Source organism: Balaenoptera borealis, assembly GCF_965194805.1.
Source record: "Balaenoptera borealis genome assembly, chromosome: 7".
Taxonomy (NCBI): domain Eukaryota; kingdom Metazoa; phylum Chordata; class Mammalia; order Artiodactyla; family Balaenopteridae; genus Balaenoptera; species Balaenoptera borealis.
This window is the reverse complement of record NC_138864.1, coordinates 101,867,744-101,885,235: the sequence shown is the minus strand read 5'-3', so window position 1 is coordinate 101,885,235 and position 17,492 is coordinate 101,867,744. Positions and strand designations below refer to the sequence as shown.

The 17,492-nt window shown below is 40.7% G+C and overlaps 1 protein-coding gene across 22 annotated transcripts in view; it reads left to right on the top strand.

Moving 5' to 3' along the window:
- The window catches only part of CADPS2 (calcium dependent secretion activator 2), a 549,410-nt gene that overhangs the window by 177,226 nt on the left and 354,692 nt on the right, over positions 1-17,492 (top strand). For 21 of the 22 annotated variants that reach the window (XM_082399986.1, XM_082399984.1, XM_082399992.1 and 18 more), the window contains exon 3: positions 15,340-15,672. The exons of the other annotated variant lie outside the window; for it this stretch is intronic. In XM_082399986.1, the coding sequence (XP_082256112.1) occupies positions 15,340-15,672 (333 nt within the window). The remainder of the gene's footprint in view (positions 1-15,339; positions 15,673-17,492) is intronic. 22 annotated transcript variants of the gene reach the window in all.

The window sequence follows — 17,492 nt, the reverse complement described above, 5'->3', positions numbered from 1 at the left end:
CTATTGAAAAGAACACCAAGCCTTTACATCAGGTGGCCTGCACATTCATATCCTTGCCCCGGGGCAGAGCATCTCGGAACAGTGGTCCCCAGACCGGCAGCGTCAGCATCACCTGGACTTGCTGGAACTGCACATTCTTAGACCCCACTGCAGGCCTGTGGAGTCAGGAACTCTGGAGGACCCAAAAGTCTGTTTTAACAAGTCTTCTAGCTGATTCTGCTGGACCTTCCAGTTTAAGAACCTCTTCTGTCGCAGAGGGTCAGTTCACTTTCACAGAAGGATGCATCATACAGTTGTAATCAGAAATAGCGTAAATGAAAATAATTGTGCATTTTAAAGCATGACACAAATAATAGTTGCTGTTAAGTTTTCTAGAGACACATTTAGGCGTATTTCAGGTATCCAGCTGCTCTGATTTATGCATGGCTTGTGCATTAATGCTTGTTCCTTTTCTCTCCCAGTTCTGGTTTCTCTGCCACCACTATCACATTGCCAAGGGAGTTGTGAGGAAATGAATAGATTTTAGACGGTTTATGAATTTCAAAGTAGAAAGATAGAAAAAAAACCTGAGAAGCAGAAACAGCTTAGGGCAATCCATGCACTGGACTGAGTAGTCCGCACTGGAAAAGGATAGTGTTTAATACCACCTGTTCACTAAAGGTCTGAAAATAACATACTAAAACAGTGGGCTGTAGATGAAATTCAAAAAGGAATCATGTAAATTCCTCGGTTTGGATCCATAAAACCAGCTTCACAAACACTGGAGGGAGACTCAGTTTAGTATCTTTAACATTGTAGCTGAAAGTAAGTGCAAGAGGAGCACCATTGAGCATCTAAGCAGGCCATCTTAAGGTGTGTGGCCTTTCCTACTGCATTAATAGCAGTGTTGCTTCTGTAACTGGAATTGCTGTCCTTTTCTTCACATTAATGGTGAGATTTTACTTATGTGCCAAATTCACTGATGAATCATTTCATGCATTCATTCATTAAATATTGGTTTGCCCTGGAAATACAGGGGTGGATAAACCCAGTGCCCTCATGGAGCTTACTTTTTACTTTCTAGTGGAAAGAAATTATAAAAAAAAAAATTTAATTTATTGAATAGTTATAAGTGCTGTGTAGAAAAACAAAACAGGATGGGAATTTGTCAGAGGCAGAGTTGCAGTTTTTTTGTTTGTTTGTTTGTTTTTTTAATTTATTTATTTATGGCTGTGTTGGGTCTTCATTTCTGTGCGAGGGCTTTCTCTAGTTGTGGCAAGCGGGGGCCACTCTTCATCGCGGTGCGCGGGCCTCTCATTATCGCGGCCTCTCTCGTTGCGGAGCACCGGCTCCAGATGCACAGGCTCAGTAATTGTGGCTCACGGGCCCAGTTGCTCCGTGGCATGTGGGATCTTCCCTGACCAGGGCTCGAACCCGTGTCCCCTGCATTGGCAGGCAGACTCTCAACCACTGCGCCACCAGGGAAGCCCGGAGTTGCAGTTTTAAATAGAGAAGGCTTTGTCAAGAAGATGAACAACTGGACAAAGGCCTGAAAGGAGCAAGGGCCCTGTGCTAGAACATAGAGAAAAACTGGGGCATGTGCCAGGAGAGCCCTCACTCTTCTGGTTGGTGAGGGGGCCCTGTCATCTGAGGAGTGTTTAACCTGGAAGGTTGAAGACAGTGTTAGCTGACTTGAACACCTGAAGAATGGCCTGGGGAGAATTTAGATTGTCTCTTCTCTTACAGGGGTTACAAGTAGGTAAGAGAGTGACAGCTAAAAGGAGAGTGTTGGCCCCTGTAAACAAAGAACTTTCAGGTAGTGGGTCCTGCCCATAGACAGGCCATTGCCTCCGAGAGCCGAGAGTTTCTCTTCCCTAGAGGAGTTTGGTGGTTTGGATGTCGTTTTGATGGTGGTGGCAGCGGCGGTGGTGAGGGAATTCAAGCTCTGGAAGGGTGACTGGATTTATACCTTTGAAGTCTTGCACAATCCTGAAAATCACATGTTGAGATTAAAATCATTGTTATTCCACCCATAGTTGCCATCTGGTGGAAAAACAAATAACTGCAAGGTATCGTTCAACAGATATTTAGCGAGAGTCATTATATGCCAGGGAAATGTAGTTCAAAAGGTTTGGGGTTCATTTTTCTTTGACTTAACAGAATGTTTGCTTTTAAGATTGATTTACTTTCCAAAAATTCTTTTTTCATTTTGGAACTTTGTCTGCTTGTAGGCTCTTGGCTTATCAGGAGCAAATCACTCGCAATTCTCAAGATTCATGTTTTATAAACCTTCCATCTCTGAAAGGACAGTAGCTCATTCTCTGGTATGCTGATAGTGTTGTGGAAAGTATAATTTGGTTTTTAGAAATATCTTCTCCCAATTTCTCTGTCAATGTGAGGACATCATCCATCTTCTCAAAAAAAAAAAAAAAGTTTGAGATGATGTATCGGCAGCAAAGGACCTGTATTATTTTCAATCCATTGTGGATTATTTTGTAAAAACACAAGATCATGCATTTCACTCATTCTGAAATGTATAATGAAAATAATTTGGACTGAGGGAGGGGATGGATAGTTATGTGAAAGAAAAACTTGAGTAAAATATTGTGGAATCTAGGTGGAAGGTAAATGTCGGAACAAAAGAGATCGTTTGCTGTGGGTTTTAGCTTAATGATTTCTTCACATTTGATAAAGGAATAGGATCAGTTAAGTCAGTGATTTTCAAACCACTACAGACTTTTTTCAGCTTTTCTGTATGTTTGGACATTTTCATAACAAAATGTTGGTACACAATCATGTATTGGGATGTCATGGCAATGCCACGTCACTGCAAGTTTCTACAGACATACTCTCTGTACTTGTCGGGGGACAGGTAACAATCCATGGCATTGGTCCACGGATCACACTTCGCATAACTGATTAAAAGCTTATTTTACTGTATTATTTCATATAATACTCAAAACACTGTTTGAAAAAAGGGATATAATTCCTATTCCATCAGTGGTGAAACTGACCGAGAACAGTTGAGTCTCTCAGCTTGTGTCACACCTTGAACACTCAGGTCTGATTTCCTTCCAGGTTTTGGTACATTCTTTCCTCGTCGAGAGGAGAGCAGTGCAGCAGACGTGAGGGTGAGGTGAACTGCATTACGCAACCAGGGTTGGAATATTGTAAAGATGGCAACAGCCCATTTTCTTCTATACAATAAAGATAAATGATTTTAGGGATTTACTGAACATTAGGTAGTATAAGACTGTAAATGTAATATACATTTTAAAAATTTACTTTCTATATCATTATAATGAGGGCAAACCGCCCCCCCCCCCAAAACAGACAAACAAAAAACCTCTTCATAGAATAGGCAGAACAAGGCAGCCCAACCCAGGAGCTTTCAGAGTTTTCTAAAATTTTCTATAATACCATGAAACATCGAATGAAATAGGGGAAGGGTGAGAGGGGATGGATTAGGAGGGGGTGATGCCTTCTTTCACTTTATGTATGCATATAGAAATTGACTTCACAAATTTACATTTATCATGCTCCCTTTTCCACTGTGAACATGATCATTTTTCCCGTTAAGACTTTCAGTCTGTGCAGATTGGAAGCCCAACTAGTGCTCAGTGATCATGCTTCTCTGTTTATATTTGTGCTTGGAGTTAGTGGTTTGGTAAATTCTTCACTTTCTGGCTCTGTAGTTACAGGGTTAAGGAGAATTTGCCATCGGCTTAGGGAGATTTAAGCTAATCATTGAGTTGGAAGATATCTATAAAGGAAGACTAAAGGATCTGCTATGAGCTAATATTAGAAGAAAAAAGTTTTATAAAAACCTTGTAATATTGATGATGGGAAGAGCATGTGTATTTTTTTTCCCAAAAAAATAGTCTTATACTTCTCAAATCACATTTATGTTCATTTGGATGTAAACTTGCCTCAATTCCTACCTGCAGACAGTGCGAGAAGCCTTTGGTAGTTTAGGGGGTTTAGATTTGCTTTAAGGGCTTTAGAGTTGATATAAGGGATTTAGATAAGTTATAAGGCAGGGTCATTTGTGAGCACCTGCTTCCTAGTTTACAGATAAAGGTCTAGACGTATCACTTACCTATATGTTTTTTTAAAAGATTGCTATCAGTTTTAAGGTATGATTTCTTAACATTTGAAAAGGGAATGGGATTGGTTAACTCAGTGGTTTCTAAACCTTGGGAATTCATGGATTAAAAAAAAAAACACACCAATGTCAAATATAGCCTCTTATTTTTTTGCCAAGAAAGATCATTAACCACTACAACAAAAAAACTAACCCACAATCTATTGTTAATAACATTGTATTGCATAGAAGTGACTTGTACTTATGATTTCTACTATTAAAATATGGAGGAAATTTAGCTTTATTAGAATTACTTTGTAATCATTATGTTCATTTCTTTACATTGAATCAGTGAAAACCTCATTCCACACTGGTCAAAACTCCCCCCCTTTCGGATTTAATAACTTTCCAAAATCCATTATGACTATAAGGACCTCATTATTTTCTGTAAAATTTGAATATCGAATGATACCAGACCCTGCAGAGGCTTTAAAGGTGCAGTTCTAATGCAGTTCATGGTCTAAGCAGGGGAGAGATGCATTGATGCTGTACAGAATTTGCTTGCTTGAGGACAGGTATATTTCGTACCTTCAGAGAGGACGGGAAGTGCTAAGAAGGCACAGGATGAAGACCTGGCATAAGCTGGGGAAAGCGTCACAAAGGAGCAGAGGATACCAGGAGTACATTCTACCTCCTCGTTCTCTTCATTCTATCGGCTCCTTGCTCTATCCCTCTCAGTTTAATGAGCCATAAGTTGATCAATCACCACACTTGATTGCATGGTCTGGGCTTAGATTTTCACTCCTTTACAATCTGGCTATGTGACCTCGGACAAGTGTCTTTACCTCTCTATGCTTTTGTTTCTTACCTTTAAAACAGATACTAGCACCTACCTTATGTGTTTGAGGGTTAATATATATAAAGCCTCTAGAGTAAATTTTAGCTGTTTTCAAAATGCAGTCTTGATCATGTGACTCCCTGACTAATATTTGGATGGCATTCCCTGCTCTGGGGATAAAGACCAGATACCTTTCCAAGGCTTATAAAGCCTGTCCCTTCTCTCCAATCTCTTCTCATACCACTGTAACCTCATTCCCTTCACTGAAGCCCGCTGAGACCAGCTGTGTCCCACCCTACCCCATGGTCCCTTGGTCTCCCCTCATTTCCCAACTGATTCCTCTTGGTCTTCATACCTCCATTCACCTCCTCAGGGAAGCCTCTGTGACCTCCTCAAATAGATTCAAAGTCTTGCTACAGACTCTTATGGTGCCAGAAATGCTCAGTAGTATACATCAAGCTGCAGTCATTTTAGTTCGTGTAGTTTGTTTCTTCCACTATAAGTTCTGTGAAGGCAGCAAACCCATGTCATTTTGCTCACCAGTAAATCCCCAGCACTGAGCACATTGCCCAGCAGGGAGTATGTTTTGATAAATATTTATGGAACAAGTGGATGAGGTACGGTAAGGGGGAGGAAGCTTGTAGAGAATGTCAAAGGCTAAACAAGTGGTTCCCTTTATTGGAAGAGAAAATATGTTCTCAGGAACAGTGGAAGAGAAGGCTGGAAAGGTAGATTGAGGGAGACTTGGATGGGTGAAGAGACTGGCACAACAGGGTGCCAACAGGGAATAATCCACTGACTGGCTTTAGGCGTAAGAAGTGACCAATAGGAAATACTGGTATTTATGCCGGAAAACTGGGAATTATTTGATATCTAGTAAAATCAAATTCATCAGTGTTACAAAAAAATTGATCATGAATTGATAACACCTGAAAAATAGTTTAAGAAACCGTTTCTCCATGGGCCACATAGATTATTAGAATTATTAGACAATATTTTATTTGTCATTATTAAGGAGAAAATGGCACCTCTTTGAAGTGGGGCTCTTGTACTTTCTCAGCGTTTTCCTGGCTGAACACACGTTGGCAGCCTTCCCAGGAACCATCTCATAGATGACCACAATGATTTGGCAAGCAGATAATGTTTTTCTCATCGTTATACAATCCTTTTGAGTCAAAGAAGCAATGCATGTTTCAGATCAAAAGCAATATGTGAACAATAAGTACTTTTTTAGAAAAGTGTATTTGAGGTTTTATTTGGACAGCTGAGCAGACTTACCCTTTGCAGACACAGCTGCTTGTTGTGCTATCACCACATTTCAATTTTGTTATTAGTTCACCGTGACTTTAAGATATTCAGTAACTTCTTTGGTCTCTAAGCTGAGCAGGTGAATGGGAAGGGTGGCAGTTGGTGGTTCTCAGAGGGCCCACGTACAAGTTAAAACCCAGTAAAATGTGGAGAAAGGTAGCATATGTGGTATATTATTTTTCTGATGTCCGGATCGTAACACCCCACCCTCACCCTGCCACGCCAGTTGTGTATTCAATTGGTTGTGTATTCAGTGGCCTTTTCACAGGGAGGTCACTGATTGGTAATTCCACATGTGTTGGCCAGCACCCAGCAAAATATATGGTGTGCAGGGGTGAACCCTTGGTAGAAGTGGGGTATAGTGTGGTGGAAGAGTGGGTAAGAAGAATAAAGAAATGTTGCTTTTGGATTCTAAATGCAGGGATTCAGTCTCTGTTCTCCCAATAACTTTGTGATCTTGGGCTGGTCACTTCTCAGCCTGACCACTTCATCTGTAAAAGAGAATGACGTTAGATAGCCTCATCCACCAGAAGGCAGACAGCAGAAGCAAGAAGAACTACAATCCTGCAGCCTGTGGAACAAAAACCACATTCACAGAAAGATAGACAAGATGAAAAGGCAGAGGGCTATGTACCAGATGAAGGAACAAGATAAAACCCCAGAAAAACAACTAAATGAAGTGGAGATAGGCAACTTTCCAGAAAAACAATTCAGAATAATGATAGTGAAGATGATCCAGGACCTCAGGGAAAAAATGGAGGCAAAGATCAAGAAGATGCAAGAAATGTTTAACAAAGACCTAGAAGAATTAAAGAACAAACAAACAGAGATGAACAATACAATAACTGAAATGAAAACTACACTAGAAGGAATCATTAGCAGAATAACTGAGGCAGAAGAACGGATAAGTGACCTGGAAGACAGAATGGTGGAATTCACTGCTGTGGAACAGGATAAAGAAAAAAGAATGAAAAGAAATGAAGACAGCCTAAGAGACCTCTGGGACAACATTAAACGCAACAACATTCACATTATAGGGGTCCCAGAAGGAGAAGAGAGAGAGAGAAAGGACCAGAGAAAATATTTGAAGAGATTATAGTCAAAAACTTCCCTAACATGGGAAAGGAAATAGCCACCCAAGTCCAGGAAGCGCAGCGAGTCCCATACAGGATAAACCCAAGGAGAAACACACGGAGACACATAGTAATCAAATTGGCAAAAATTAAAGACAAAGAAAAATTATTGAAAGCAACAAGGGAAAAATGAAAAATAACATACAAGGGAACTCCCATAAGGTGAACAGCTGAGTTCTCAGTAGAAACTCTACAAGCCAGAAGGGAGTGGCATGATATACTTAAAGTGATGAAAGGGAAGAACCTACAACCAAGATTACTCTACCCAGCAAGATCTCATTCAGATTCGATGGAGAAATCAAAAGCTTTACAGACAAGCAAAAGCTAAGAGAATTCAGCACCACCAAACCAGCTCTACAACAAATGCTAAAGGAACTTCTCTAAGTGGGAAACACAAGAGAAGAAAAGGATCTACAAAAACAAACCCAAAACAATTAAGAAAATGGTCATAGGAACATACGTATCAATAATTGCCTTAAACGTGAATGGATTAAATGCTCCAACCAAAAGACACAGGCTTGCTGAATGGATACAAAAACAAGACCCATATATATGCTGTCTACGAGAGACCCACTTCAGACCTAGGGAAACATACAGACTGAAAGTGAGGGGATGGAAAAGATTTTCCATGCAAATGGAAATCAAAAGAAAGCTGGAGTAGCTATACTCATATCAGATAAAATAGACTTTAAAATAAAGAATGTTACAAGAGACAAGGAAGGATACTACTTGATGATCAAGGGATCAATCCAAGAAGGATATAACAATTATAAATATATATGCACCCAATATAGGAGCACCTCAATACATAAGGCAACTGCTAACAGCTATAAAAGAGGAAATTGACAGTAACACAATAATAGTGGGGTACTTTAACACCTCACTTACACCAATGGACAGATCATCCAAAATGAAAATAAATAAGGAAACAAAAAAAAAAAAAAAGAGAATGACAATGGAGAAAGAGACAGGGTGATGAGGAGGATGAAAGGAGATAATATATGAAGAGCTCTAGGGAGACAGAATATCTGCTCATTGGCGGGTGTGTGGATACACTAAGTTCCCATGGCCACTTCTGCGCCAGGATGGCCCCTGTTATGTGTTCCCCGGGCAGAAGTTCATTGAGGATCCTGGGGCCTAGAGCAGAAAGCTGGCGTATGTGCACGCTCGGCTTGGAGAGCAGCATCTAGGACTAGCCTTTGCACGTGGTCACACTTTACCTGCCTTTAACTTGATAACTGTTCTTATGAAAGGACACAGGATTAAGACAGTTGATATCTAATGAGACTAAATCCATCATTGTTACAGTTTCATAACTGATAACATCTGAAAAATTTAAAACTGTCATTTCTGCAAGAACAGCACAGATGGAGAATTAGACAATATTATGTTTTTGGACAATAAACATCTTATTTTTCTCACAAAACTAGTTCTCTGTGGCATCACTCATTGTGCCTCCTTCCCTCTGAGATATCTTTCCCTCTCCCGTTCATATGGACAAGGTTTGTGTCCTATACTTTCTTCTGTAAGCATGTAGCTGAAACTCAGTAAACCATACTGGTTAATTGTTTAAAGTATGCAGTTGCATGGAGGTGGAGATACAGTGGTGAATGAAACAGTCTTTGGCTTCATGGAGCTTACTGTCTAGTGAGTAAAAAGTAAGACGGTTGGGGCTTCCCTGGTGGCGCAGTGGTTGAGAATCTGCCTGCCAATGCAGGGCACACGGGTTCGAGCCCTGGTCTGGTAAGGTACCACGTGCCGCGGAGCAACTAGGCCCGTGCACCACAACTACTGAGCCTGTGCATCTGGAGCCTGTGCTCCACAGCAAGAGAGGCCGCAACAGTGAGAGGCCCGCTCACCGCAATGAAGAGTGGCCCGCACTCGCCGCAACTAGAGAAAGCCCTCGCACAGAAACGAAGACCCAACACAGCCAAAAATAAATATAAATAAATAAATTAATTAAAAAAAAGAAAAGTAAGACGGTAATAGAATTTGCAGTTAAGTATTACAGTTACAAAGTGACTTTAAAGGAAAAAGAAAGGGTGCTAGGATTGCATACAAACAACATAGGATATGGCTGATTCAAGGTGATTCAGGGAATCACTGAGGGTCAACTGAGCAGGGATCTGAATAGTTGCTAGGAGGTAAGTTGGTGGTGGTGAGATGGACAGTGTGAAATTTTTGAAGGAAGGATGGTGGAGGTCGGGGCATGGACATTGAGTGAGAGAGAGATTTGTGATGAAGCCAGAGTGATAGGTAGTTAGGAGCCAGTTGAAGTGTAGGGCCTCAGAGGCCTTGCTGATGACTTTTGGTGGAAAGTCAGCAAAGAATTTTTAAGCTGGAGAAGAATTTAAACGGCCAGATTTAAAAAAAAAAAATAACTTGATACCAGTGAAGAGGATAAGTTGGGGAAAATGAGAGTAGAGTGGCTATCAGGAAAATTTCTAAGGCAGGAAGACCACTTGAGAGGCTGTTGTTCTTAGCCAGTTGAGTCACAGTGAGGGGCAGGAACAGCTTCCGTGGGGTGTGAAGAAGTGAGGAAGGATTTCAGAGGAATTCCAGGGTGAGCAGGATCAGCTTAGTGACAAGGTTTAGTGACAAGTTGTATGTTGGGAAATAAACATGGAGGAGATGGTGGAGTTGAGAATGGTTTCCAGGTCTCTCCAGGAGGGAAATAGGTATTGATACTCATTGAAGCAGGTAAGCAGGAGGTCGAGCAAATAATGGGAGAACTCATGAATCCCATTTGAAATTTGTTAAGTTTAGGGTGTCAGGGGGACGTGTCAGGAGAGCAGATGGGTGGTATTGGAGATGCAAGTCTGAAGCTGAAGTGAGATGAGGAGGGGTTGGTGGATCACCCTTTGTGATGGTGTTGGGATTGGGAACATGTGCAAAGTGGAGCACCTCAGACCTAACGATGGATGGGATGGAACCTTAGCGAGGACACAGGGAGGAACAGCCTTCTGATGATGGTAGGTCTTCCTTTCTCCTCCACATCTAGGGCCAGGAGGGCTGTTCCTCATTCCTGCTTTCAGATCATTGCTCTTCCTCCCTCAGGCGAAATCTCTTTTGCCTTCTGGAGTGCATTCCTGTTCACTATTACCACTTACTACACTTTCAGTTTTTCGGTGTTTATCCATCTCCTGGTTCCTCTCCCATGGGCATCCGTATCTTAGGAAGCCTGTGATCCAGGTGCCTATCTAAATTCTCTTCTTTAGCCTTAGAGGATTCAGTGTCTATAGATAATCATCACTTTTTTCAACAAACCTTTATTGATCCCTTACTCTAGGCAGGCACTGTGTTAGGCACTGGGTTCACTAGAAAACAAGACAAAGTCACTGCTCTGGTGGCTCTTATATTTTGGGGAGACATACAGTAAATACATATCTGGTAGTGCTGTGTGCTAAAAAGAAAAACAGAGCAAGATAAAAGGGTGTGATAATGAATAGGGGGAAGAGGTGGAGCTTCCTCTGAGGAAATGATGGTACTGACACCCACGTGAAGTTAGGGCGTAAACCATGTGGATATATAACATGAATATGATAGAATACAGTGTAAACCATGTATTCTCTATTGCTGGTAACAATTTATCCCTAAACATACCAGTTTAAAACAGTAAATGCATGTTATCTCACATGCGTTTCTCAGGATTAGGAATCTGAGATAGGCTTAGCTGGATGTTTCTGCTCCGGGTCTCTCGTGAAGTTGCAATCAAGCTGTCTGCTGAGATCACACTCGTGGCTCAATTAGTCATGAATTTGCTTTACAGTCCACTCCCGTGGTTCTGGGCCGACCTCAGTTCATTGAGGGCTGTTAGACCGAGGGCTTCAGTACCTTGCGTCACAGTGGCTTGCACCCCCCGGGCATGTGACGGGAGAGCGCACTACAGGCTTCCACAAACTAATCTCAGAAGTGACGTACCATCACTATTTTCTGTTATCCATACCTTAAGCTGCCTCTCTTTCCTGACTTGTCTCCCTCATTGCCTACATGTCGTTTCCCAGTTCAGCTTTTTGCTTTCCTCTCATTTCCCTTTTCATCCAAGCTTTCTAGAAGGACAGTTTGTATTGGGTTGGCCATTCATTTGGGTTTTTCCATGAGACGTTACGGAACATCTTATGTAACGTCTTATGGGAAAACCCGAACGAACTTTTTGGCCAACCCAATGTTTGCCGTCTTAACTTTATTACAACTTGTCCTTTTCTCCTTCTGCAGATCAGTTCCTACTCTTTACCACTCTACTATCTTCTCTGCCAAAGGTGACCAGATGGTGGTAGAGACAATCAAATTTCTGCTGATTTGAGCTGATTTCCCTTGTGGTACTTGATTCTCTTTCTCTCAGGACTCTCTCCCCTCTTGATTGCTAATGTGTCATATTTTTCCTTCTACTTCTGACATTACCAGCCTCCCCTGGATCCAGTTTTTCTGCCAGCTTTGTAAATATAGGTATTTCATGGAGTTCTGTTCCTCACTCTGTTTTTACTATACTTGGTCTTCAAAGCTGACCTCTACCAAAACTAAACTAGTAATCCAGGACCATGCCCCCCATATACCCACCACCATTTACAAACAACACACACACACACACACACACACACACACACACGTTGTTCCACCTGTATTCTTTAATTATTTTTAGCTAGTGGAATCCAGACACTCCAGTAAAAACTGTGAATCATATTTTCCCTGCCTTTACACATTCTGTAACTCACCAGGATATGTTGATTGTCTCCCAGCTGTCTCTCCTCTGCCTCTCTCTCTTTAGCCCATGAGTTGCCCTAGATCAGGCCCTTAGTGCTTTTCACCTGGTCTCCAGATAACTGATCCCAATCTCTTTTCTGGTCAGTTGTCATCTACCCTTGATGCTGCCCCCAGTTATTTGTCTAAATCGTGCTTCTCAGTATTTCAGCACCAAGGTTACCTAGCCATCATCGACTCCTGACCCACCGGCAGAGCTCAGATTTCCTTGCTTGGCACACGCTGCATTTGGCCATCTGGTCTCTGTTGGTCTGATTGGCACAACTTGTGTTCCATTCACCCTTATATTTGATGCTCCTGAAGTATAAAAATTCTTATGTTTCCTTCAAAAGGTCATGCGATTTTATGCTTCTTGCTTTTTCCCTCTTTTATTTTCCTGAAACGTATTTTCTTCTCCCTTTTCCCCTTACTCAACCCACAGGTCATTCAAATCACAGGTCCTTTGTCCTGTTCCCCTCTCCTCCCCAACCGTGCCCCCCAGATAACAGAGTTAATAATTTCCTTTTCTTTCCCCCCACCTTTGCATAGGTCTCTGTGATTGCTCCCGCCCTCTGTTTTACTGTGTATCCTGTCTCTCTCAGGCGGTGTGAGCTGTTTGAGGGCAGGGTCTTTGGCTCATTTGTCTTTATGTCCCCAACACCTAGCAGAATGCCTGACATGTTGTTACCACTTTGTAAATGTTGATTAAATAGCATGCAATTGGACTGAGTTAGTATGGCTTTAGGTATGGTTTTACAGAGGAAATTAAGACTCCAAAAACCTAAGTTCATCAGCGCCCTTGCTTCAAAAACACTGTTTGGTTACTTGGTAGAATTTAGCACTGACAGACAGAAGAGGTTGAAAAAAATGAAATGCCTCCTAACTTAGAGTATTAGATATCAAGCAATTAAAAGGTTTTCTGAAGCCAATTGTAAGGCATTTATGTGTGCTTTAAAAATATCTTGCCGTTCCAGCTTTATACAATTACCAAATTTTAAAAAGTTGTTTCAATTTCAAATATTTTCTCTTAGATATAATGTCCCATGCAGCATTTCAGTATTTCTGTATCACGGTGCAATCTGGAGACAGAAACCACACGATAATTGATCAGGGAAAATTTGTTATAAACAATGAGGGGTTGGCTACAATGGGCAAGGGAAACTAAAGAATATAGGAGTAGCAGGTACAGGGAGCAGAGCACCCAAGGAAGGAGCAAACCTGGAAAAGGCTGGGGTCCAGACCTCATTGGAGAAGATGTGGCGTATCCTACCGGATGGCAGGCCAGTTCACTGCAGTGCCGCACTGGTAGGACTCACGGGAGCCTGCCTTCTGCAGTGCTGCACTGCACAACTGCTCGGGAATCTGCCAGTGTGGGCGCGCCCTGCGAAGCCCTCCTTGGGGTCTGCAGAGAAGCTGCCTGCCCCGGGGATTGGTGCCACCTGCCTCCAGGTATAAGAAGAGAACGGGGAACCAGGGCCCTTCCTCCTCCAGTGTCCCTCCAGCACCCTCTAAAACTGTACCAGTGCCAAGGCCACAGGAAGACAGCCCTGGAAAGCAGTGGATTGACCACTGGCGCAGCCCGCCCCCTCTGACTACGGGGCCTCCGTACATTCCCATTTAACAAGATACAGCTGTAACGGAAGTTAGAAAAATTATGTCCGTATAACATTTATCTTGAAGTCTAGTGCCCAACGAGAGTAGTGCAATTAGATGAGGATGAGAAAGAAGATGGAGAGACCCCTGTGTGTTTAGAGGTAGTTAAATGGCATTTTTAGATAAAATATTAAATATCTAAATTTTATTTTCCTTCATCTAAATAAATTAAAGACACTATTCTTATACTTGGGGCTTAAGAATTAGTTTTGGCTTAGAAACATAAAAAATAAGAGTCTCTTTGACTGTAATTGAGCCACAGCTAGTAAAAAGAGAGGAAGCACTGTGTGTGTGTGTCATGCATGTTTGCTAGTGTAAAATTCACCACTCCTAATTCAGTACGTTAGTTAACCAAAATATTCAAGAGTCAGAAATCCCCTCTGGCCATTGAGCAAAGATAGGAAACAATATTTTGTACGAATGGTCTGAAAAGAGGAGAAATTAAGTGGGGAAAAGGTTTGGGACCTGGTAGCTGAGATGCCAGTCACTGGGACAAATGAGGCTGCTTTGCACAGACCACACATGCTGTTTGCCCACATGCAGACAGACATGGTAGTAGCATTAGAGCAAATAGTGGGGTCATAATTTGGGAGTACCTCAGTATCATGAGTCAGTTCTTAGGGAAAAGATTGACATGAATTTTTGTTCCATAAGCCATAACAACAGATATAACTCATGGGGGCTGCATTAAATAGTCCTACAGGTTCTTTGGAAGAAGTTTTTGTTATTATAGGAAGAAAACAGGAATAAAATCAATCTCATATGACCCATAGAGGATTCTTAGGAATATTGATGACAGAATAGATGTTTCATGAATCTTGGCTGATACTTGTTGATATTTGGGTCTGTGACTTAGAAGAAAGGAGAGATTCGAGGCCAAGTCTGATGTCCCTTGCACAGTATGACCTTATTACTTATTACCCATCTCTTCCTACCCATTTCAAAACTGTCTCTCTCCCTGGTTGTCATCGTTTGTATTTTATTTCTTACTTGATATTAGTGGACAGCTAAAAGTTTTAGAGTTTGCTTTCTCATCATCGATTTTTCCCAGCTATGAGAAGTGTGTGAGGAGTTGGGGAGCTGGTGAAGTCAGGGGTAGGGACAGGTGTGTACCCCCCAGCTGTGGAGTAGTTTTGATTAACAGTTATACCCAGAGGGTATTGACTTGGATACTAGACTTACCACACTATTGGCCTTCAGATTTTCAAACAATAAGGGACCTTCTCCTTGCTGAAGAACTAACCAGAACTCCCAAGTACACATTGGGAAGTTGGGTTCATATCTCCAATTACCTTTTCAATCAACTCTTAAAGGTTTCAGTTGTAGAGATCCCCATGACCTTCAGGTGGGGAGTGTGTAGGTCAAGGTTGGATCATCTTACAAGTTCCTCAAGACTCATTATTTTCTCTCCTAAACATTTCAACATTTTAAGAGAGATGATTTGGAGCCTCCAGTTTGTCATTAGTTAGTGTGTATTATAAAACATTTGAACCGTTGTGGAATGTTTGGTGTCATAACTCTTGGATTGCTAAAAGCAGTTGGTGTTAGTGTCCATGCCTAATTGTAAGTGGGTTTTTGTTCTCTTTTGTTTTTTGTTTTGTTTTCAGGTTTTTCTGAAGAGTGATCGAGTGGCCAGAATGGTTCAGAGTGGAGGGTGTTCTGCTAATGACTTCAGAGAGGTGTTTAAGAAAAACATAGAAAAACGTGTGCGGAGTTTGCCAGAAATTGATGGCTTGAGCAAAGAGACAGTGCTGAGCTCCTGGATAGCCAAATATGATGCCATTTGCAGGGGTGAAGAGGACTTGTGTAAACAGCCAAACAGAATGGCCCTAAGCGCTGTTTCTGAACTTATTCTGAGCAAGGAACAACTCTATGAAATGTTTCAGCAGATTTTGGGGATTAAAAAACTAGAACACCAACTTCTTTATAATGCGTGTCAGGTAAGTGATCATGATATTTCCTATTCCCCTGACTCACAGAATGAACACCAAGTCTTTACAAGCCTATGAAGATGTACTTTACTTTCTCTAATCACTTTGTTTGAAAAGGTGAGTGAAATCGAATTTCAATATGTCAAATAATGACATTTGGAAGAAGCTTTGAAAGAATTATTTGATAGGAGAAGAATATCTGTGCATTTTATTCAGTAAGTAATTGTTCCATGTACCCTATTTTAGGACATCAGGTTTGTACCTATTGGGTATATGTGTATGGGGCATGCCCTGAATGGTAAAGTGAAAATCGTCTGTTATCTGAAGAAGCTTGGCCATTTATAATAAACAGGTATTCCTCACTGCAGAATAATTTTTCATAAAGGTATGATACTCATCTTCAGAGTTTTATGGAAGTGACTGAAATTTCAAAAATTTTTTCTTTAACTCAGCCAGATAAAAATGAATTGAAGAAGATTGCTAAACTAGGTAATTTAGAGGTAACAGAGTAAATAATCTATTTTCTCTTCAGTTGTTATTTTAATCATACATATGAAAAACTGAATAAAATATCATGTTTGTTCCATGTCTTTCATCTTTAGGGCCTATGATTTGTCTAAATGTATTCCTTCCTTAGTTGTATTTTGTTTGCTTATTTTAGAGCTATAAATTATTTAACTATACCCTAATATACAATTTAAATTGACAAAATTCTGGCATTTTAAAATTCCTGTGTTCATTAAGAGTCCACATGTCTATAATGTACATATGTTTACATTTATTTTAAATCTTTTTGCAAATCTACTTCTCAATTTCTGTATTCTATGTGTATCATTTACTTTGCATTACTAATTTGTGAATCATTTCCAATGAATAAATTAGCAGAGTTAATTAATGGAAAAGCAATGTGGAACCTTAACCCTGTGAACAATTCATGCTTTCACTATAATTGTTTGTATTATTAAACCAGGTGGTGGTTTTGATAATATTGGAGGATGACTGGACAGCCAAAATCTTCCATTGTAAAAGAAACACAACTGGGACTTTGTATTTTTAATGGAGCAGTAGCTCACTTGTATAGTTAAATATTGATGAACATAATTTATTAGTAAAATTCAGATTCAGACATTGAGTAGATGTTTACCGAGTATTCAAGCCAAAAACTTTGCTAGGTGTTGGGGAAACCAACCTTAACTAAATAAAATATTTGTTCTCTATGTGCTGAAGTCTTAATAGAGCAGGTAGACCTCTAAAATAAGTTATTACAAATGCAGTAGAATTTATCCTGAATGCTACAGGGTCATAACATAAATTCCTGTGGACCTACGAGTTTATGTTTATTTACTCAAAATGTACTAAAATTAATCTTTTGTTTACTTTTAAAGATCACTTCTACAGCAAGGGTTTTGACCTCCTGGTTTCTGTCCTCTGTGATTTGGAACATACTGGGTTGGCCAAAAGGTTCATTCGATGTTTTCTGTCAGATGGCTCTAGTAGTGCTTAGTTTTCTTTAACTTCATTCAAAACAGTTTTGTTAGATTGTATTGTGACAGCTGTCATAGCAGCATGCATTTAAAAAAAACTTATCAAAATTGGTGAATTTTTGTGTAGCCATTTTAATATTGAAGATGGAAGAAAAAAAGCACATTTTCGGCATATTATGCTTTATTATTTCAAGAAAGGTAAAAAAGCAACTAAAACGCAAGAAAAGATTTGTGGAGTGTATGGAGAAGGTGCTGTGACTGATTGAACGTGTCAAAAGTGGTTTGCAAAGTTTCGTGCTGGAGATTTCTCGCTGGACGTTGCTCCACGGTCGGGTAGATCAGTTG